This window comes from Girardinichthys multiradiatus, chromosome 6, assembly GCF_021462225.1.
Source record: "Girardinichthys multiradiatus isolate DD_20200921_A chromosome 6, DD_fGirMul_XY1, whole genome shotgun sequence".
Taxonomy (NCBI): Eukaryota; Metazoa; Chordata; class Actinopteri; order Cyprinodontiformes; family Goodeidae; genus Girardinichthys; species Girardinichthys multiradiatus.
Window position 1 is genome coordinate 35,725,918 of NC_061799.1, and position 22,248 is coordinate 35,748,165.

Below are 22,248 nucleotides of genomic sequence, written 5' to 3' on the forward strand. Positions count from 1 at the left end.
TTTGGATAGGTGCTCATAAGGGTGCATAGGTGGGGTGGAATAGGGTTTGCAGTTGTGAGAGGGGGATAGTTTCTGGGTAGCAGGTCTAGGAAGTGTTTCCTCTCCTTGGCGCTGGGTGATTTTGCTGCTGGGGTCTTGTGCGGTAATCCTGCCACCAAGGGGACCAGGCCCTGGGATTGGCCTGCACTGTGGAATGTAGCCATGGTCCCCCAGTGCAGACCACTAACTGTCACAAGTATTCTGCTCACGTTAAGAGAAAAATTCACACACGCAACGTCTTCACACACACACACACACACGCACCTGGGAAATGGGCATCTTGAAAGAGATGACCTGGTAATAACTCATTTTTGGGGAAACTTTAAGGCGCATTCCCTAAAGGTTACCCATTAGTGAACCAGTGGTTTTTATATTTCTTACATTTTTAAAGTCATTTTCATAGACTAAGTTTGTTATGTGAAATCACCTTAATTGCTCCTTGGAAGAAAGCCAAAATACAAACAGTGGAGTGATCTCTTCCTCCGATTTACACTCTGCTGTAGATCCATTATCTGAACTTAAGATGCATTTATTCAAACAGGCTTTTAATACTTAGTAGCAGTGTGATTCTCCAACACTGATACACATTTAATGTGCTGTCCGTGTGTCTTCCATGTTCTCACATGTCTTTAAAACAATTTTATATGCTTTTATTTGATTTTATTTTCTTATTTTTTTGCATGTATGTTTTTATTTTATTTCCACTGTGGTCACCTTTTGGCTGTTGTAAAGCGTTGTATAAATAAATATTGACTGATAGATGGAAATCATAAAAAAACAAAGAAAGTAGATTTCTCATTTATTTTTCTAATGACTAAAGGTAGGACGCTTCTCACGCAAATGTTTGTCCTCTGCGGCACCCGTAGGCTGCGACGTTGACTGACGTTTCGGTTGAGGAGGAGTTCCTGTTAATCCAAACATAGACGGCAGCAACATTCACAGGTTTTTATCGATACCAGGACTATTTTATAGCGTTGACTCGCCAACGGGATGGCAGCTCAGAAGATAAACGAAGCCCACGAACACATAGCTAAAGCGGAAAAATGGTGAGAAGCGGCGGAAATGAGGCGTTTTAGCTCCAACAGTTTATGTTGTTGTATAGCTAGCTGCTGTAAGGCCACCGTAGCATTTTCGCCACAAAATACTGCGACATTAATATACGTTAAATGGACAGCTATTTCTCCAAATAAGTGTATTCTGGTCATGGTTGCTTGTGCTATTTGTAATTAATTCGTGGTTTTAATTTTGTAGCTTAAAGACGGGTCTGACCAAGTGGAAACCTGACTTTGACAGTGCGGCATCAGAGTACGCCAAAGCAGGTAACACAGAGCACAAATCCCGTTTAAACATGGCGAGAAGGGCTTTATTGGAGTTTATAGTGAAATGTTGCCTGTTAATCTTCTGTCTGTAGCTGTGTGCTTCAAGAACGCAAAGCAGTACGAGCAAGCTAAGGATGCTTACCTGAAGGAGGCTGAGTACCACACAGAAAACAAGACGTATCCTTGTATGCAGCATTTACCTCTCATTACAAACGCATGCAACGATGTTCAAATGTTTAAAACCGCAACGATCTTCTTTATGTTCTTTGGCTTTTAAGCACACGAACCTTTACACTCCTGAATCCTGCCTTTACACCTGACAGCATAACATCCACAGTGGACATAAAGATGAACAGTAGGGATGGACAATTATCATGTTGTTTGTTACCATGGAAAGAGATTAATACAAGTCATATAACTCAAACTGTTATAATATCAACTTTAACTGATGTTTGCGTTTGTTACAGTTGCAGTGTTTTATGCTTCATGTTATGATTCAATGCAGTTATTGTGCTCTGTTTAGCAGCACAGTTGCTCAACTGAATAGTCATGTTATGGTTAAGCAGTCTCTGATAATCTGTAAATAAAAATAAATAAATAAAAAGACAAATAAATGAATTTTAAATGTTTTTGTTTTTTTTACCCCCATCGTCATTATTGTCCGTGACACCAAATGACTTTTAAATCCATCTCTAGAGAATATTTAGCTACATTTAAAAAAACCTCTGCAAGAAACGACCAGTGTTTGAAAGTCACTTCCTTAAAGAGGTGCATTTGCAAGATTGTCTATGTAAAATAAACCATCAAAAAGACATTTATGACAGTTTAAGGTCTTTCAGGTTGGATGAAAAAAAGTTCAAATATGTGAAAAACCTAAAAGGCCTTCAAAGAGCCTGAAGAGACATTGCTTGAGAGGCAAGCCCACTATAAACATCTTGAGAAAGCCTGGTCTACTTGAAGCAAATGATAAAGAAACAAGAGGAGGCTAAGAACATTTGCATAGCACTTTATTTCAGTTAAAATCCAACACTTGCTGCCTTATGTCTTGTGTGTGAAAGTGTGTATTCCTTCTTTTCACGGATAATCAGTCACTGTAAAATGTCCATTTTAAGAATGACGTGTCTTATACATAAAAAAATTGATGTTCTTTGATGCTTCCATGTTGTGTTCTCCACATTTCCTTAACTCGATCTTCAGACTCTTTCATGCTGCAAAGTAAGTATCCTTTTTCTAAAGCTGATTTTGAACCAGCTGCAAACGTGAAACTGTTTGTCTCCAACTGTCCTCCTCTTCCTCAGGGCTATTGAGCAGGCAGGGATGATGATGAAGGTGAGCGGTAGCAACGTATTGGAGACTTTATAATCCACTGGCAGGTGATATTTCTGCAGCATGCATAAACCTGCTTTGTTGCAACAGGAGCAAAAGAAAATGCCAGAGGCCATCCAGTACATAGAGAAAGCCTGCATGATGTACATGGAGAATGGGACCCCTGACACTGCTGCTATGGCCTTGGACCGGGCTGGAAAGTAAAACTAACCTTATATTCTCCTCAGAGAAGCATAAGAGTCAACTGACCACCATTAAGTAACACCAGCTGGCAGACTCATGCTTACAGTGCATTCATTTCTTTGTCATAGTTTGTCATATCACAACCACAACCTTAAATGGGCTGGTGCCCTGCAACCTTTACATATTTCCCTGGTCCAACACACCCGAATCAAATGGCAGACACATGTCTAATAGCTGCAGGACACTGCCCCCCCCCCCCCCCCCCTGCTTTAATGTATTTTAGTGAGATTTTCTCAGGAGTGGGCCAGTTTCTGGCTTCAAGGTATGCCAAGGCTTTAAAAGATTACAGAATCAGAACCACTTCAAGTTTGTCATACCATTCCTACAATTTGAAGTCCTTTTGAGGTGCCGGGGAAAGTGTCAGAGTGACCTGAGCGTACTAATACTGTTAGACTGCTGGCGTGCTGTCCCTCTCCAACCTGTTTCTGCAGACTGCCAGTCAGCTGGTTGAAATAGGGCTATTATGTTTTCATACTTACAGAAGCAACCATCTTCAGCTTATTGGCAGTGTTAGCTATCTGCCACACGTAGCATTTTTCATTTCAGTTAAAAAGAATACATTTTGGTCTTATGTGACCAGAGCGCCTTCCCCCACATGTTTGGTGTGTCTTCTGCATGGTGAATGGCAAACTGAGCATCTTATGGTTTTCTTTAACAATCTTGCCACTCTGTGGACTGCACAACCAATAGCCTCCCTGTTGTTCCACCTGAGCTTTGGATCTCTGCAGCTCCTCCAGGGTTACCTCTTTGCTTTGCTCTCCCCTGTCACAGCAGGTTGTCAATTGTGCTTCAGTAATTAGGTGACTTCTGGCGGCATTTGGTTGCACCAGATATCTTTTAGGGTTATCAGAGTAAAGACTGAATACAAATGCACACCACATTAGATTCATTGTCAGATTTTTATTTGCAAAATATTTTGATAACTTTTACTTCCATTTTATAATTGTGCACCTGTTTGTGTATGTGTGTAGTTTGTGGTCGTAGCATCTCAGGGGTAAGAAGACCTTTTCAAAGCACTGTAACCTTTAAGTTTCAGCTTCTGGTCATAAGAACAAATGGAGCACACAGCAGATTTCCCTCTGAACTAAAGCACATTTTTCCTCCCCAGACTTATTGAACCCATACATCTAGAGAAAGCTGTTGACCTGTATCAGAAGGCAGCAGGTGTATTTGAGGTGAGAGTTTCATTAAATGTTGAATAACTGAGGTTTTGGTGGTTTGTCTAGTGTTAAATAACATCCTTGTATCACGTTCGCAGAATGAAGACCGCCTGCGTCAGGCAGTGGAGCTGCTGGGGAAAGCCTCCAGACTCCTGGTCAGGTTAAAAAGGTGAAGGAAACTTGGGATCATTTGTTTGTCATCTTCCAACTGGAATTAACAGAATTAAAAACTGGAAATGTGATCATGTTTGGTTTCCTCTTCCTAAACAGGCTGGACGAAGCTGCAGTCGCCCTGCAGAAAGAGAAGAACATGTACAAAGAGATCGAGAACTTTCCCATGTGTTTTAAGGTGGGTCAGCCAGGTGTTCTGGTTCTACATGTAACCTGTTGTGATCTCGAAGGCAAGGCAATCAGAACTGTTCCTGCTTGATTTATGCTGCTCTGTTTATTTATCTGTTGCAGCAGAAACAAGTTAATGAGTGCTGACTGCTGCCTCAGCCAAGCAGTTTCTAAACGACGTTCCTACACAGTCTGGAATTGGACTATTTTCCTTCTCTAGGATAGAATGTGAATAAAAAACAGGATGCAGCATAATATTTGTATTACTAGGTTTTATTCCCTTTATTGTCCACCTGATGAGTTTCTTCAAGCAGGCTGCTTTAATGTAACACAGAGTAGTTCTCATAGTGATGCATTTTTCCTTCATACCAAATCAGGCCTAGAGTTGATCATTAAAAGACACTCATCCATCCACCCACCTGTCTTTTTTCTGTTCATCCTCTATCTATCCAACCATTCACCTGTTGGTCTGTTCCACCCTTCTTTTGCCTCTATCTGTTCATTCATCCATTCATTAGTTCTTTTTTTCAGCAGTCCATACCTTTGTCCCTCTATCTATCCACCATCTATCCCCATCCATCATTACTTCTATTTATCTATCCAGTTGACCATCCCATCTGTTTATTCATCTTTCTTTTGTTTCTCTATCCATCACTGTGTCCACCCGTCTGTCTGTCTCTTTCCATTCATTCATCCATTCACTTATTTTTCAGTTCAACCTTTTCTCCCTCCATTTATTGTCATTTTTTTCCCTCTAGCCATCCTTTTGTCCCTCCATCTGTCCTTTCATCCCTCTATCATCTTTTTGTCAATCCTTCCTTTCGTCTATCCATCCATCCACGTTTGTATCTCTACCTTTAAAATCTAGAAAAGTTGGGATTCTGAAACATGTTTAAAATAAAATAAACTCAGGTTTGTTGTGTCACTAACACTGACCTCAGGTCAGCCTGATAACGGAGCAAAAAGGATGAATCATGTTCTGATTGTTTAGAAAACAACCGCCCAGGTTCTGGTCCATCTTCACCGAGGCGACTACGTGGCAGCTGACAAATGTGTCCGGGAAAGTTACAGGTACAGCTCCAAACGCACCCCCACCATCTTTGACCTCGCTTTACATTCATGAGCCCCATTGCTGCCTCCTGAACTGAGAGGATGGCTGTGTAAAGTGTTGCCTCTCCTCCAGTCTGCCCGGATACAGCGGAAGTGAAGACTGCGTTGCGATGGAAACGCTGCTGCAGGGCTACGACGAGCAGGATGACGACCAGGTGTATCGTGTGTGCAACTCTCCTTTACTGAAGTACATGGACAACGATGTGAGTACTCATTAAAAAGTATAGGGCCATGTAAAAATATTCATACGCTGTAAACCTTTCCACATACATCAGTGTATTTTATGTGATAGACCAAGGCAAAGTAAGGTGTAAATGGGAAGTGGAAGGAAAATGATTCATACTTTTAAAATTTTCTCTATTGGCTTGAACAGCATCCGTAAATATGAATGTTCAGGTCTTGTACCATTAATTCTCTCTGTTTCAGAAACATGTGGTACTTAGAGATAAATTTTTTTCCTGTTGCTTTTTTCCCAGTATGCCAAATTGGCCATTTCCCTGAAGGTCCCTGGAGGAGGAGGAAAGAAGAAGAAGGCTGCTGCTGCTCCACAAGGTGGCGCCAGCGGGGGGCCTGCAGCTGCTAAGGATGAGGAGGAGGATGAGTATGAGGGCGGGCTGTGTTAACCTCGACCCATACAATCCGTCACCACCAGAACATCCTCTGTGCTCAGAACCTTTTCATCCCGGACTGTTTGATCTTTAACAAGCTGAAAAAAGGAGGAAAAACCCAACAGGTCCAGCCGGTACCACAGGAGAGTGAATATTAGGCCTTTAAGTTCGTGTTACTCTTCTGCCTGGTGTATGAACTTGTTCTGTTATGTGTTGTCTCGATAAATCTGTATATTTTGCTGTTATTGTTTGTGGGTAGATTATGCATATGCTCAAACCATGAATACCCTGAATGCGACAGAATCAGTGAATAGGTGTTTTATTTATACAGAGATCATTTATTCAGTATTCACAGCTGCTGGGAATGATAGCGGAGCTGTATACAATCGCACGGGTTATAATGCATGTTTGAAATAAAAAAACGGTCTCATAAAATCAAATATAATAAATTTCATCATCTAGAACAACCCTGTTGTCTTCAGCATCTGTGATTGGTAAATAAGCTTTTATCCAAATGTACACTACGTTTAATCTACTTCATGGTGTGTGCTACCTTAAAATAAAGAAATTTTGTCCTGTGTGTACTGCCACTTTTTCATTGTTAAATCAGTGCAACTTATAATAGAAACAATAAAAGGGACCGTGAAGTGATTTTAATGTCAATGTGTTCAGTTTATAAATAATCTGATCTTATTAACAATTTGCCTATAGGCCTAGTAGGGAGGTGGAGGACGTTACTTTGACTCAGAAATACGGTGGCGGGTCATTTACAGCAGAAGAGCGCGTTTGCTCGGATATTATTCATTGGCCTGACCTCAACCTTTAATACGAAGAGGACTGACATCTTGTTGGGACAGCTTTGCATTTTGGGGGTGAATGGGGGCTTGATCCACTGGTTCAGAGACGTTTTGATGGCCCGAGATGAATAAGCAGTCTCTGATGAAATCATTGTAAATACAGGTGTGCCACAGGGATGTGTGTTATTGCCCCTGATATTTTCTCTGTATATAATAACCTGCAGATAGAGGATAGCTGTAAACTCTTTAAGTACATTGATGATATCGCTGTTGTGGGTCTCTTCAACAGTAACGGCAGCTGTGGTTATGAGGCTCAAGTACATATGGTTGAACAGCGGTTCAAGCAACATTATCTGATTATCAGTGTAGATAAGACCAAAGATCTCATCGTAGGTAGATCTGGTCCTGTTCAGCCCGTCTGTTTCTGACCAGCCAGTTGAAGCGGTCAGGAGCTTCAAGTACTTAGGTACACACATTGATGACAGGTTAAATTTTTCATTAAATGTGGATGAGATTTATAAGAAAGCCAGTTGGACACTGTTCATGATCAGGAAGCTCAGAGGTTTTGGAGTGAGCTCACAGATTCTTGAGACGGTTTATGTCAGTCTCATTGAAAGCGTTCTTGTTTTTGATATCACTGTCGGGTTTGGGTACTTCACAGTGGTAGATAAAAACAAGCTGCACAGAATTGTAAAAATCCAGGGAAGGTGATTGGCAGAGAGCAAAAATCACTGGAGGTTCTTCCAGACAGCAGTGAGCAGAATGGCCAGGTTACGGACATCGTTACAGAATGCCCCTAGCAACAAAGGTGGAGTACAAGGGTTCGTTTGTGCCAAATGCAGTCAGCCTTTTGAACAAGAGCGATAGAGCCTGAGAACAGAGTATGTAGTACATAAAAATAGTTGCTTTTATCTATCTATCTATGATGATAAGGTGGTCGTTTACATTTCATTTATTCTTTTTCCCCCTTACTTCTTGTTGCTCAACCAAATTCCCAAACTTTGCACACTTCTTGTTTTGTGGCCCTCCATGCTCTTGATGTGTTTCACTTCCTTTAACAAGTTAGATTTTCCACATCAGCCGGAGTCTAACGGCAGCACCAGTATGGCCTCAGACAGACGTAATGACTGCGCAGCTTCCCAAGACCTTTCCATCTTTGATGAGGCTAATGCTTTCTGTCTGTAAAAGTGATATTTAATGTGCATGCATTCATGTTGCCTAAATGACTACTGCCGCACATTAGGAGGAAACTGGAGTGCTGGAAACAACCCGTTTATCCAAAATATTTATCTAAAATATTTAAATATATTCCTATTAGAATAAACATTAAGCATTATAAAGGTCCTAAATTGTTTCTATTTTCATTTAAGTTGGTTTCATGTTAATTGTAATCAAAGTGAAACAAGCTCGCCTCTGTTTAACTCTGACTTGATTTAAAGAAAAATGCCACAAATCTGGTCCACAACTATCTTTAAATTTGTAAATCCAGCTTTATAACTACTAAAATTGAATGCAAGAGAATTCTGGGTTGTGGAAATATAGAAAAGATTTCTATTCGCAGTTTGTAAACATCTCATTAGAAAGCAGAAATCTGTAAAATTCAGGTGGAACCTCACCAGGAAACTGGTAAATACAAACATTTATGGAAGGTATTTCTACATTGTTTAAATGTAGAAGCTGGAAAAGAAACTGGATGGATGGATGGATGGACAAGGAAAGAAATAAATGGAGGAGAGGAGTGAAAGACACAAGAAAGCAAGGAAGCAAGGACATGAGAAAGGAAGGGTTGGAAGGAAAATAAAAAGGAGGGAAAGAAGAAAGAAGAAGGGAAAGACAGAAACCTAAACAGAAAGAAACAGAGGAAGAAAGGAAAGACGAGGATGGAAAGAATAAAGGATACAAGGAACCAAAATAAGGAAACAAGGAAGTACACAAGCAGAAAATGGAGGAACTTGAGAAAGGAAGGGATGAAAGACACAAAGAAAGGAACAAACACAAGAAAAAAAAAAACAAGGACTCAGGGAAAGAAGGAAAGGATGGGTACACCTTTTCAACACCTGGATAGGAAATAATGTTTACAAATATTTGCCCAAAGCCTAATTTTCTTTTTCATCTTCCGCTCCATCCACCACGTGTGTAGCATTCCCTCGATGTGACCTTTAGTACCAAACAACAATGCTGTGAGAAAACTAACTGCAGGTGGACTTCGAGTGCAGATAAACCCTCACGAGTAAAAACAGACTGGTTAGGTAGACAAAAGGGAAGACTTTCACAACCACCTCATAGCCTAATAATCTGTTGAAGCTGTTGAAATAAACGTGTTCATGTGTGAATGTGCACATCTCAATAACAATGTTGGTCACAACTGGAACAGAAATGACATCTTCTACCTCAATGCTGGCAGAATTTTGGTGCTTCTAACAACAGTTGTTGTCACAAGTGGTCATTCACCACTGTGGTGGAATAAGACTCACCACAGAGAGCTTTTAAACCCCTCCACAGGATGCTGGTCTGTTAGGTCTCCAAGCTGCTGCTCCTGACTTCCGTCTTCTCCTCAATGGATGAATTAACATTAAAATCTCTGCTTTATGAACTCAAAGGAAAACTCCTCTCACTTGTGTAGCAAGCCGCTACACATACTGGCTTGTAAATGGTGCAGATCCAGTAACAGGTTAACTCAGCTGCATTCCATCACTACTGTGTTGCAGCCAATGCCCCGGTTCTCACAGTCTCTCTCGCCATCCAAAACAGCACAAAAACTTTTCAAGATATCTTTATTTGCACATCTTGTCTCACCGTCTTAATATACAGCTACAATTTCACATTTCATTTCTCAGCAACCTGTCCCTTCAGTAACATGACCCCCTGTATGTACATGTTTTGAGAATCATTCATGGCAATAATTAAGTTTTGTTTTTTTACTCATGCTAAAATGTTGTTAATGCATAGTTTGGACCAAGGGGGTCGTGTCTCAGCCCTTTTTGTGAGGAAGCATTTCTTCTTCTGGATGCACGGCTGTGGCCCCCACAGCTTTTTGTGTGTTTGAGTGTTAAAAAGAGCGATCCCCGTAGGTGATGAAGAGGAGGAGTCATGATGATTCAAACTGAGTGGATGTGGTTGATTGGCAATAATGTCATTCTTTACGAAGACCCTCCTCCCGCTGTGTGCAGTAAACAAACCTGACTTTAGTCCGTCTTAATATATTTCATGCCATTTAAATAGTTCTCACCTTTTCTACAACCTCACATGGTTTTAGATCCGTTGAAGACTACATACATATTCGACACATACGGGAAGTATCGGTGAAACAGCTCTTCCTGAGAAAGATTTGTGATTCTGAACAGTTTCAGTTCTTCTCATACAAACAAAATAAGGCAAGAAAGTCTCAGAACAGTTTAAAATTTTCAGAGAGCCTAGTAAAAAGAAATGTAATGTTTCCTGGTCTGAAATGGCCATCTTTGTGTGGTCTCGTTCCTTGAAAGCCTGGCACGGGAGCTCAGTATTGCACCATCCAAGGTTCCAGTTGGATGAGTCTCAGATTGTGCTCGTCTGGTCATCACTGTGCACATGTTTGTCAGTGGAAAGCCCTTAAAACAGTAATGCTGCAGCCACATTTCACACCTTACGACCTACCGAGCAGTAGTAACAACTTTTGCAGCTGCAAATTTGTGCTCAATTTTCATTAAGGAGATGGTCACTGTTGTTGCTTTTTATCCCTAGCAAGTAAAAAGTACCAGTTTTAGGTAAAATCAGTGTTTCTGTGTGGAGCCAATGCTGCATCACTGCTGCCGGGGCTCAAACGTTGTGCTCATGCAGTGATCACACAGTTCCCCTGAACAGCTCTGAACCATCTTCATTTATTAACCTCCCCATCTCACTGAGTTTTCTCCCGGGTCCACTTGATCATCGTCTCCGGCGAGCGGTAGAGGAAGATGAGTTTGGCGTACATGTCTTCCTCCAGGTCCAGCTCCCCCGTCTCTCGGACCAGGAAGATGTCGGTGCAAAGCTTAAGGATGCGATCCACGTTGGGCAGCTCCTCGAACATGATGGTGTGGGAGATGCCGCTGAAGAACTCGCGCACAAATTTCCCGATGACCAGAACAACGGAGGCGTACAGGCCCATGATTCTAGAGGAGCCCGAGGAGAATAAAATGCCAGAAATGATGAGTTAGTTAGATCTGTTGTCAGGCACGTGTGTTTAAATTTCATCACAAAGGCATATTTCGTTATATTTTAGCGTCTGAAACCCTCTTAAGTCTCAACAGCACTGAGAAAAAAGCTTAAAAATTGGCATTTTCTATGTTTTTAAAAGCAGATAACACTATGTGAGGTTTTGGAGGCAGGCCTTCATACTCATATTCAACGATGTGTTGTCTGGAACAGCATATTTTTTGTTGATACTTTTGTCTACAAATTAATCCCTTTTTAACAGGAATGTGCCAAAGGATGGAAAAGGGCAAACTTCTACTCCACCTATCAAAACCAGCGTTCTCTGTTCAAAAGACCTTTCACCACATGAAACAACTGACTTCTTTCTTGCGTTTAAGGTAGAGAACAACTCAAGGCCGAAGAACGAAGACAGTGACAGATGGATTAGCAGCTAGACTAACAAGGCAACCACAGGTCTTGGTTGTCCAAAAGATTTAAGTTTTAAGTATCTACTGATGTCTGACGTTAAAAATAAATCCATCTGACTTCCTAGTTCAAACCCCACCCTCTGCTCCGCTAACAGGTGCACCTCCATGATTTCCCTGTATTTAGCTCCATCCATCTTCCTGTCAGATCCCCACATCCCCACAGCATCATGCTGCCACCACCATGTTTCACAATAAGGATGCCACACTCAGGGTGATGTGGGTGCCATTTTTCCACCACACATGGTACTTGGCAGTTAGTCGCACTGTGACTCAGAGTAAAAGGGTCTGAGAAAACAAATATATGCTGCATTTTTTATACTTCCTGTTGGTCGGCCACATAAAATCCCTACAATGACAGTTTTTTACTCATCTTGGTGATGGTAAGTTGACTGTGTTGAAGACTTTTCTTAAACTATTTATTCAGAATAAAGTCCCATCAAACTCACTCATATTATGGAAGCAAATCGTTACCATATTTCACAGTGCATAGTGCACAGCGCCCCCTACCGAACAAGATGGGTAGCTCGGTCAGCAGGGAGCTGAGGAAGAGCGGCTGCTGATGTCACTCTGCTGCACCCGCCGCTCTGAATGCTTTTTCGTTTTCGAGTTCTGGGCAGTACTTTGCGGGCAGATCACAAAAACGAAAAAGCATTGTCTGCTTGGTTTTCTTTTTGATTATGGCATAAAATGTGCAGTCGTGAAGAAGAAAATGCAAATAGGATGATTGATTACTAATTTCATTTATGAGTCAAATAATGCAGCCACATTCTTAAAATGAAAAAGCATTTCTGGAAATGCTTTTTCATTTTCAAATTTTACATTTCAAATTGAATTTTGGTATCTATTTGCTGGGGCATATTTTGAAAAATAAATCTCAAATGTCTTTTTCATTTTAATTAAGTGAAAGAATGAGCAGTCTTGATGAAGAAAATTAAAATGCAAATAGGATTATTGATAACTAATTTCATTTATGAGTCAAACAATGCAGCCACATTCTTAAAATGAAAAAGCATTTCTGAAAATACTTTTTCATTTGAAATATGGTAACGATTTGCTTCCATATCATATCGACAGTGCATTTTGGAGTATTTACATACAAATACATGAATAGGAACTGGTTAATTTGTCAGCACGTACCCGTATCCGGCCAGGAAACCCAGACTGGGCGGGCTGACTTGGTCGCTAAAGACATAGATGCGGAGGCCCGCTTCACGCTTTGGATCAATGGTGTCTAAGGGTCCGGCCGTAAGTTGGTTGACAATCCACCATTCCTGTATCTGATCAGATAAATTCTGGGCTCGCATCAGGGTAAGGGAAATATCAAACATGTGGTCTTCACCTGTAAGGATAAAGAAACATGTTGGTCTCATAGTGACTGATATCTCTGACAATTTCAGACATAATTAAAAAGCACGATTAAGCTAATTGAGTGTAGATCTTTTCCTGATTATGATTCTTAGTGGTAACCTAATAAAGTAAGAATGACTGAGCATTTATGTGTTGAAAGTTTACTCACCGAGCTGCTCGACAGGCGTGGCGTCTGAGTCACTCGGGGCTCGAATATAGCGGGGAATGAACTTTGGGATGGTCCTGCAGAGGAAAATAAGCTGTTAGTGGTCAGTTTGTTGGGAATGACTCTTCTTTTGATGGCTCACTCTTTTTCTCCACTCTGTTAATCATGCTTTATTGAGTAAGTTCTGCTTGAAAGTTTGTAAAAATCCACAGAATACACAGTAAAACCCAAGATAAGAAGGGTTTACCGTCCGCAGCAGAAGAAAGGGCGCCACCTGTAGGAAAAGAGATTTACTTACACTTTTAAGTGGCTCGATGTCCCATTCAAAAGCATTATGAGATCCCGTCTTGTTTCATCATCTAGAGACATCACATTTTTCCCAGATGCTGTTTCAGCTTTGGCACCAAGACTGAAGTTTCTGACAAGAAGGAAAGAAAGTAACAGCGTTAAGGTGTGAAGAACATTTCTTTAAGCTCTTTCTGAATGTGATAAAACATTTCAGTGATATCTGACAAAAAGCACAAAAGAATGCAAAATGACAAGAAAGTAAAAGATATAAGTCATGTAAAGAAAGCATGAAGTGGCACTTTGAAAGAATCGCTTCTAGATTCACAGATTTTCCCAATACGCCTTAGTTAATGCTTTTTGGAAACAACTTTTGCTGCAATTGCAGCTGCATATCCTTAGAGGATTGGCTCCATCAGGTTTGAACATCCAGAATTCTGAAGGTTTTTGGACAAATCTTTGCAAAATAGCTAAAAGTCAGATTGGGTGGAAAGCATCTGAGAATGCTTCCTTGCTGGAAATATTATAGAGTGCTATCAATATGAAGCTCACACGAATGCAAACTTGTTTCTTCTCATCAGTAATTAATTTCAACAGTAAAAGATAATCAGAGAAATAATCTGAAGCTAAACACTTGGAAACTTGAAAATGTTTGACTATTCACATACAGCCTCTGTAGAACATGTTGGAAAAATCTCATGGAAATCTTTTGGCATATGGAAATCAATCAATCTACCCTTTTTTAAGCCGTAGAGGGAATTTGTTTTTTTTATGCTTAGCTGCCATGCGTTTTGACCTCCTGATGACCTTCCTTGTAAATGGTCTTGAATAATCTCCAGGGTTTTTCGGGGGGGCTTTGGCCAATTTTTTCACAAATTTCTGTCCATTTGTAATCATTTTCAGAGGACAGGTTCTAACTTTTTATGGAAACAGTTAATAATAGAAGGATGAATCATATGTGTAACACAAACTGTTCATTTTTGTAAATGTAAAGATATTTTATTACAAAAACCTTTATTACCGAAATGTGTCTGGAGAAAAGCCAGATTTGAGGATTTAAATGTACAGCTCTAATAAACTTGATTATCAAATGCACTGTTGAACATTAGTGACACATTATTTACCCTTATTTATTAGTTAATAGTAGTTATTCACCTCGGTTTAATCATGCAACAATGTCATGGACCTGCGGGTGTTCTGATGTGGCCCGCTAAACACGTGCAGGAGTTGGAGCGTCCTTGCTTGCTATTCTGCGATGCGTTTACAAGCGCTTGGTCATTTGATTTTTACTATTGTAAATATTGGTTTGGACAACTTATGTGTCTAGAACCTCCATGTTGGCCCTGGATGCAGCTTCAATTGGCAAATTGCAATGAAAGTAGCGTTTAATGCACAGCACACTATGCTGCTTGTTTGTCTCTGGTAACAGTTGTCACTAAGTACCTTTGCACAGACCAGGAGACAGTGATTGGGAAATCCTTCTCGTTTGATCCCAACATTTCTATCAGGTTGAGTCTGCTGGGTGGGCTGATGGTCCACAGGGAGTTGGAGCTGCCTTTCAGCTCCGCGATGATCAGATCCTGTGCAAAGTAGGACTCCAGCCACTGCAAGGCCATCTGCAGCAAGAAATGAACACAGTTTAACCCGTGGAGGATGTTTGAATCAAACATCAGTATAAGTATAAATTATGCATTAACCAGTAATTGTAGAAAAAGCCGCGACTGGATTAGCATGGGCACATTAAACACAATAAAAGAGAATACATTTATTATTGTAGGTTTATAGTCTTACATTTGTTTTGGACTCATCACTGGTTACAAATGCTTTCGTAAAGTTGACAAATTCATTCTCTTGCACAGAGCGGAGTTGCTGTTGTTGAGCACTCATGGTAAAGATGGGCTGTGGAAGGACAAATGTAAATTTAAATGCATCTCTGATGTTTATGAAATACTAGCTTAGGAAAAATCTGGGCTTTAATTTGCTGAAGCCAGAGTAATCTCCTAAAGACATGATCACATGCACAATCCAGGTTAACATGTATAAAAAGCCTTCAAAATGGCCTCCTCTTTTGTTGCAGTAGCAAAAGGTCAGAAAAAGTCAGAAAAATCCAACTTTAATTTGAGAAAGGTTTTCGCAGTGGGGGAGAAACTACTTAAAGAATTAACTCCTTTTAATAAACGCACTGTTATTACACTTACAGACATCCATGCTGTTAATACTTTGCATAAGCCTCTTTTGGTAGCACTTGGTCTGAAGGTTGGAGGGATCTTTGACCAGCCCTCTCTAAACAATCTCCACTGAGACTGCAATGGGAGATGGTTGATTTTGTGTCTGGAGAACCATTTCTTCATCGATTTGGCCATATGTTTTGGATGAAATAATACACTTTTTTAGTTTTGTTGCAGAGAGCACCAGTTCTATTTAAATTGTATTTGAAATATTAGGGGATTTTAGAGGAGTTTATCATGGCATGCATGCTCATTAGGTTCATGTTTGAAGAAAAACAGGCCCACAGCATTCCAGATCCCCCACTATATTTAACCACTTGCTGCCATATTTATTTACAATTATATGAAAAAATAAATTGTGTGTTTACTGTCAAGCAGATGCTGAATTAGGAAGGAGCTTTTAATTCCAACATAGCACATAATATAGAAAAAGCTTTAGGCATATAGTTTCAAAATTTGCTATATTAAGAATAAAAGGGCAAAACTCAGATCACAGTGATGTTCTCCCAACACAGTCCTTAGTATGTGTGGAATATACATCAACTGGCAGCATTGGGAGCAGTGGGAGCGAATGGCAGGACTCGCCACCTCGGCTGCATTAGGACTGCAAGCATTTTGATGCTACAACAGTCAACAAGCGGTTAACTATGGAAAGCATGGGGTGCTTTGCCACATGTTCATGCTTTTGTTTCACAGCAGATTACTGTGGCTAAAAACCCAATGTTCTTGTTAATTTTATATTTTGAGTCACTACTTGCTTTTATTCATCAGTAGCTGGAGAGAAGGGGAGACATGTGACAAATGGTCTGGGCCAAGAATCAAACCTTGGATAGCTGCTTTGAGGACTGTAGCCTCCAAACATGGTGCACCTGCTCTACCACTGAGCCACGTGGTGCCCAAAAAAGCTCAATCTTAGTGTCATTAAGCAAAGCGCACAAAAAAAAATAAAATAAAAATCATGTCCACCTGAAAGCCTGCCAGGGTGATTTTCACCGACACGTCCAGCGGAGCGTTGACGACCCCAGCCACAGATTTTACCAGCGACATGAAGAGAAGCGGGAACCAGACGATACAGATGAGGAGCACCACAATCATTCCTCCCATCCCGTATTTCACCACCTTCTTTTTCTTCTGGCCTCGCGGCTGAGGGTATCTCTGCAGAGGGACGACATGAAGACCATGAAGGTTTTTCTGAATCTGTCCTCTTTGTTAAGACTACTTCATCAAAAATAGCCAGAGAACAAAGAGGAAATTGTTTAACAATCAACAGCCAATAAGGCAACAAAAGCTTAAGAGCTTGATATGTTTTTTTTATTTACATATTTTAGATAAAATGGCTGCACAACAGAAACTGTTGGACAGTTGAGTGGAAGGAAAAACTTGTGCACAAGCAACAGGGATAGCCACACCTTCTCAGATTCTCTCCAACATTTGAGGATAAAAATGTGAGCATATATGTCCTCCACGCAGATCCAGCTGGACAAGGACAACGAGGTATCGGTCCAAACCCAGTCCATCACCGCTCGCAGCTCCGTCAGGAAAGGTACCATGCGGAAACTGAAAAACAAAGCATACATTAATCAGGTGAAATACAAATAAATTCAACTTTTCTGCCCACAAAAATGACAAAACAAATCTAGAATAGGAATTTGTTAATTTCATTCAATGAACAAAGACCTGTTACAGGAGAATCCCGTTAAATTCAGCAAAAACGTTAGACTAATAAAAAAATAAACCTTTTCAGTTATTGCAAAATACATTCACGGGAAGAAGATGTGATTGATGAAGTTTATAAGGAGTTTATAAGGAGTGGATACATCTGAAAAGGGCACCAGAGAGCATAAGGAGGGGCATCATGAGTGCTGTGAGCATCCAGGAGACAACAGAGAATGTGCAGCAGTTACATAACTCAGTATTACCTGCAGTAGAGTTCGATAAGGCTCTAGGTGTGTTGTTTGCAAGGGGTGGATACCATCGCATGGGATGAGGCATTTACAGAAGTCAGAGTGATATTTTTAAATGCAAGAACACTGTATAAATTGCCAAGCATGGTGGTGGCATCATGGTAAAGTGACTGTTTCACTGCCAGTTGTACTAGTGTACCAATAAGACAATTTATTAGGACAAATTGACTGATATTGTTTTAACCCAAGACATAGTTTTAGCAAGAGCCACAAGAAAATGTGAAAAAAGAGATTAGGACACAATTAAGAATAACATGAGTATCATGTCTTTTGCACCTTAAGTATAATAGAGTGAATCAGAGGCACTGGCAGTCAATTCAACAGCAACAGCAGCAAACAGATGTCCAAAGATGAACAAAGGTTCTTGGTCTTGGCCACAATGGCAAGAATCCACGTGAAGCTTTTCAACACTGCGCAAATTATCAAGAACGGTGGCGGCAGCATCATGGTGTGGTGACTTTTAACGAATTTAAAGAATTATTTTAACCTGCAACAGAGTTTTAGCTTGAACCACATGACAAAAATAAATGTAAATGAAAATAAACAAACCAAAGCATCTCCTGTAAACCAGCTGGATTCTGAGGAGCTGGGTGTTGATTCAGCAGCTAACAGCCGCCTTACGTGTACCTGACCTACATGGACCTGTTTGTCCTGATGCCAGAAATGAAACACATCTAGCGTGAACTCACCCCTGAAACAGGAACAGATTGACATAGTTGTAGCTCTTGGTGAGGAAGTTTCCCAGAACACGGGTGGGATACCCGCAGCGGATCTGATAGGCTGACAGTCCAAAGTAGATGCACTTGACAAAATACCACATCTGAGCGACCGTGTTCTCACTGAAACGCCTGCGAGAGGAACAGTAGGTTTAATAGCACATATGGATATTATATTTAGTCAGTAAGTCAGTCAGTCATTTTTCTACCGCTTATTCCATAGTGGGTCGCGGGGGAGCTGGTGCCTATCTCCAGCAGTCTATGGGCGAGAGGCGGGGTACACCCTGGACAGGTTGCCAGTCCATCGCAGGGCAACACACAAACAACCATGCACACACTCATTCATACACCTAAGGGCAATTTAGAGAGACCAATTAACCTAACAGGCATGTCTTTGGACTGTGGGAGGAAGCCGGAGTACCCGGTGAGAACCCACGCATGCACGGGGAGAACATGCAAACTCCATGCAGAAAGACCCCAGGCTGGGAATCAAACCCAGGACCTTCTTGCTGCAAGGCACCGTGCAGCCTTATTATATTTTATGCCTTGCATATATTATATTTATATTTATATATATATATATATATACACTGTACATATAAGTGATCTATAAATAGAGGCCGTTTGAGGAAATATGTGAACAGTTCCTGTTAGAAGTTTAGATTGTAGGCATTCAGTTCTGATTAAAGTGGAAGGGTTATACAATAAATAACTTTAGGTAATAAAAACCAAGAGGTTTGAATCTATTGTGGATTTCTTCTAGAACATCAGGATCTAATGTATCCACACAGGGTCAGATGTTATGTGCTTCTTTGTGTTGGTCAAATTAACTCCATATATTTAAGTTGTTGTAACTGGAGAAAACATAAAAAAGCTCAAGGGGTGTAAATACTTTCACACGGCTCTGCTTTTCATTGAAAGTAAGATTATGCTCTCACTTTTCTGTGACACCAGGCAGGATGAAGAACATCCAGAAGTGGATTCCAAAGACAAGGATGACCTGGAAGATGACCTTCCCCATGACGGTCTTTCTGAGGTAGAGGGCCCGGTCCACCACCATGGTGCCGAACTGGATCAGGACCATGACCAGGAAGGGCCCAGGGACCTGATCCTCCGACAGAGACGAGGTAATGTCTGCAGCTGAGTGTTTCTAGAAGTTAAGAAAGGAAGAACATCGATGGTTAATTTGGCTTTTGTGTGACACGTTTCTCGGTTTGAGCCTCCTAGGTTCCTGGACATTTTGTTTGTGCTTTCTAAAAATTTTGTTTTGCCAGACTTCCACCGTATTGGTGGATATTACATGAACTTTTTTATTTTCATTATATATTTTTTTGCTTATTTAAGTCTTTCACACCCCTTTTAAAACTAATCAGAGCAATATTTTTGCTTTAGCAGTTTTTGTGCTGTTGACACCCATTTAAACTGCCTTTTTGGAACACAGTATCATTGCAATTTTGTTTATATTTGCTGAAACCCCTTCAGAATTTCATGTTTAATTGTTTTCCACAAAGAGGAGATTTTATTTTTCAGCAAATATAAACAAACAGGCAGAAAAAAAACATTTTGGTGGCTAATAATTTTGTAAATGATCAGTTGCTCTTGGTCAGTTGGTCTTCCCTCCTCTCTTTCTGCCTGTTTCCTGTCTGAATACAGTGAATAAAGGGCACGGGTGCTACTAAATATTTGTTGCATTAATACTGCTCCACATACATATTTGCTATGTATGCTGAGGACTCAAGTTAACTGTGGAGCTCAAATCTTCAGAAGTACAGTTTTTGTGTCCAAGGGACAAATGGGGACCAATTTATTTACAAATGACTTTCACAAAAAATGGATCAAAATCAAAACCTTTTCATGAAAATGTCATTTAAGGGGTTAGAAATGTCTGATTTTTTTATTATGCATGTTGAGGACATAACATTGTTTTTCCAAGGCAGCCGGGTGGAGCTAGGCGAAAAACCCCCAGAGTGTAACACTTACTCCAAACGCCCAGAATCCGAACACAATGATGATGAAGTCAACGGTGTCGGCCAGGAACATCAGCACGTAGACGTCCGTGACGGCGCTGTACTCCGGGTGGATCAGGTTGTAGAAGAACTGCTTCATGGGGAGGTAGATCTCCAAAAACCTCAAGGGAGCAGAACAGATGTTATTCATCTGCAACACTTCTTGTTTTAATGTCCGGGAGCTTTTTTGCACTCGGACTTTAAAACTCCTGTTTATCCGAGTCTTAAACTGAGGTCTGTTTTTTAAATAAAAATGTTTTTTAAATAAAATAAAATGTTTTTTAAATAAAAATCAGAGAAAACATCATTCTTGAGAGAACCACAGCAGTAAAATATGAGGTTAACTTACTGTTCTAAGGCATAAGGTCTCAGAAACCACTCATTCCATCATGATTACATTTAGCAGAATAACAAGCTTTGACTGGCTGCTGCAGCACTTACAAAAAGGACGCTGAACGGCCTGACGGGAACGCTGTAATTAAAGGTCTAAATTAAGCCCCGTGAAAGGTTTTAGTGGGATAGGATGTGTCTCTTACATCATTCAACAACAATATCCTGATCCATGATATCATAATGTCACCGAGCCATGGGAAACAAACAGGGGATGAGTCAGTTCCTGTGAAACCATGCAGCTTAATGGTACCGGTTTATAAGGAAAGCTTTTGCTTTGAAGAGCTGCTCCCTCAGCTTCTCGATGATCATCTGTTTGCGGGTCTTCTGGTGGACGCTGGCCTGACTGCCGTCCTTGTGGCTGCTGCTGCGGGAAGCCGTACTTCCTGTGGAAACAATTTGCATTTTAAGCTGTTAATGATCCATGATGAGGCGCTGAGACACAGAAGCACTTCTGAGAATCACGAGCACGCCGCCTCAGGTCTGCAAATTGGAGAACACTTTCTGTTGGTATGCAAAGTCCAAAAGTATCAATATTTGGATTCATTTGGCTTAAAGATCACTGACTTTCCTCATGATTTCGACAAGTTTTATAAATATATATATATATATATATATATATATATATATATCCACAATCAACATTATATCTTTGGTTTCTCATGAGTTTGATGTCATTTAGTCACTTTTAAATTTAGTTTAATGCATATATGCTGATTTGATTCTAGTTATAGCCTTTCGTTGACCTTTGTTGTGAATATTTGTTCCTCCTTGTTCACCTGTGTCATCTGTTCAATTATACAATGCAATCCACACTTATTGGCACCCCTGGTAATAAATGCATATTTCACAGGAGTAGCACATTCTCACATTAAAACTCCAATAGTACATTTCTTCAGTGGGGGAAAAATCCATATTATCCAAATAATATAAATAATAATAAATCCAATTTATTAATAAAGAACATTTAAAAAAACAACTTGTTTAAACAAAGTGCTGTACAATATTAAAACAGGTCAAACCAAGACACAAAAAATATTAACTGTGATTATAAAATATAACAAAAGACAATAAAAGGCAAATATAACGCACTAAAAAGACTGTAGTAAAATAAAAACAGAAACAACGAACTAACTCACACTGTGGCAAAAGCCACCAAAAATTTGTGTTTTAAAGAGAGAAGTAAAAACAGCAAGAGAAGAAGCTCGTCTCCTCTGAGCTTCAGCCATTAAGGTATTTAAAAGCCAAGAGATGGATTTTAAAATCAGTCCTTTGTTCCAATAGCAGCTAGTGGAGAGAAGACAGAACAGGAAAGACAGGTCTGTGTTTGCATGAATCAGTTAAAAGACGAGCAGCAGTAATCTGAACAGGCTGAAGCCGTGCAAGAAAGGCCCGATTGATCCCAGCATGAAGTGAATGCAATAATCTAGTCAGGTTGTGGTAAAAGCATGGGTTATTATCTCCAGATCATGTTTTGACAAGAATGGTTTTATCTTAGCAACCTGGTGTAACAAAAAAAAACTTTTTTTGCAAAACTCTGTTGACCTGTTTGTTGAATTCAAAACCTG

General features: G+C 40.3%; 2 protein-coding genes across 4 annotated transcripts in view; one reads left to right on the top strand and one right to left on the bottom strand.

Moving 5' to 3' along the window:
* Window positions 1-907: 907 nt before the first annotated feature.
* On the top strand, window positions 908-6,724 carry napgb (N-ethylmaleimide-sensitive factor attachment protein, gamma b). The gene is made up of 12 exons (XM_047369324.1): window positions 908-1,085; window positions 1,291-1,358; window positions 1,451-1,535; window positions 2,556-2,573; window positions 2,657-2,687; window positions 2,775-2,884; window positions 4,036-4,102; window positions 4,186-4,256; window positions 4,358-4,436; window positions 5,418-5,497; window positions 5,610-5,739; window positions 6,013-6,724. The coding sequence occupies exons 1-12, from the start codon at window positions 1,030-1,032 to the stop codon at window positions 6,157-6,159; spliced, it is 942 nt and encodes a 313-aa protein (XP_047225280.1). The 5' UTR covers window positions 908-1,029; the 3' UTR covers window positions 6,160-6,724.
* Window positions 6,725-9,698: 2,974 nt separating this feature from the next.
* LOC124870041 (piezo-type mechanosensitive ion channel component 2) overlaps window positions 9,699-22,248 on the bottom strand; it is a 147,850-nt gene continuing 135,300 nt past the window's right edge. For all 3 annotated transcript variants that reach the window (XM_047368463.1, XM_047368462.1, XM_047368461.1), the window contains 12 exons: window positions 20,934-21,066; window positions 20,265-20,412; window positions 19,223-19,434; window positions 18,258-18,416; window positions 17,014-17,161; window positions 16,571-16,759; window positions 15,168-15,275; window positions 14,820-14,992; window positions 13,390-13,509; window positions 13,095-13,168; window positions 12,716-12,917; window positions 9,699-11,068 (listed from right to left, as the gene is read on the bottom strand). In XM_047368463.1, the coding sequence (XP_047224419.1) occupies window positions 10,816-11,068; window positions 12,716-12,917; window positions 13,095-13,168; window positions 13,390-13,509; window positions 14,820-14,992; window positions 15,168-15,275; window positions 16,571-16,759; window positions 17,014-17,161; window positions 18,258-18,416; window positions 19,223-19,434; window positions 20,265-20,412; window positions 20,934-21,066 (1,919 nt within the window). In that variant the 3' untranslated portion in view covers window positions 9,699-10,815. The remainder of the gene's footprint in view (window positions 11,069-12,715; window positions 12,918-13,094; window positions 13,169-13,389; window positions 13,510-14,819; window positions 14,993-15,167; window positions 15,276-16,570; window positions 16,760-17,013; window positions 17,162-18,257; window positions 18,417-19,222; window positions 19,435-20,264; window positions 20,413-20,933; window positions 21,067-22,248) is intronic.

Bases quoted from the DNA above. Each gene is read 5' to 3' on its own strand.
- napgb (XM_047369324.1), top strand. From the start codon at position 1,030: ATGGCAGCTCAGAAGATAAACGAAGCCCACGAACACATAGCTAAAGCG. The intron at 1,086-1,290 runs GTGAGAAGCGGC...TTAATTTTGTAG, and splicing joins ATAGCTAAAGCGGAAAAATG to CTTAAAGACGGGTCTGACCA. The intron at 4,437-5,417 runs GTGGGTCAGCCA...CTGATTGTTTAG, and splicing joins ACTTTCCCATGTGTTTTAAG to AAAACAACCGCCCAGGTTCT.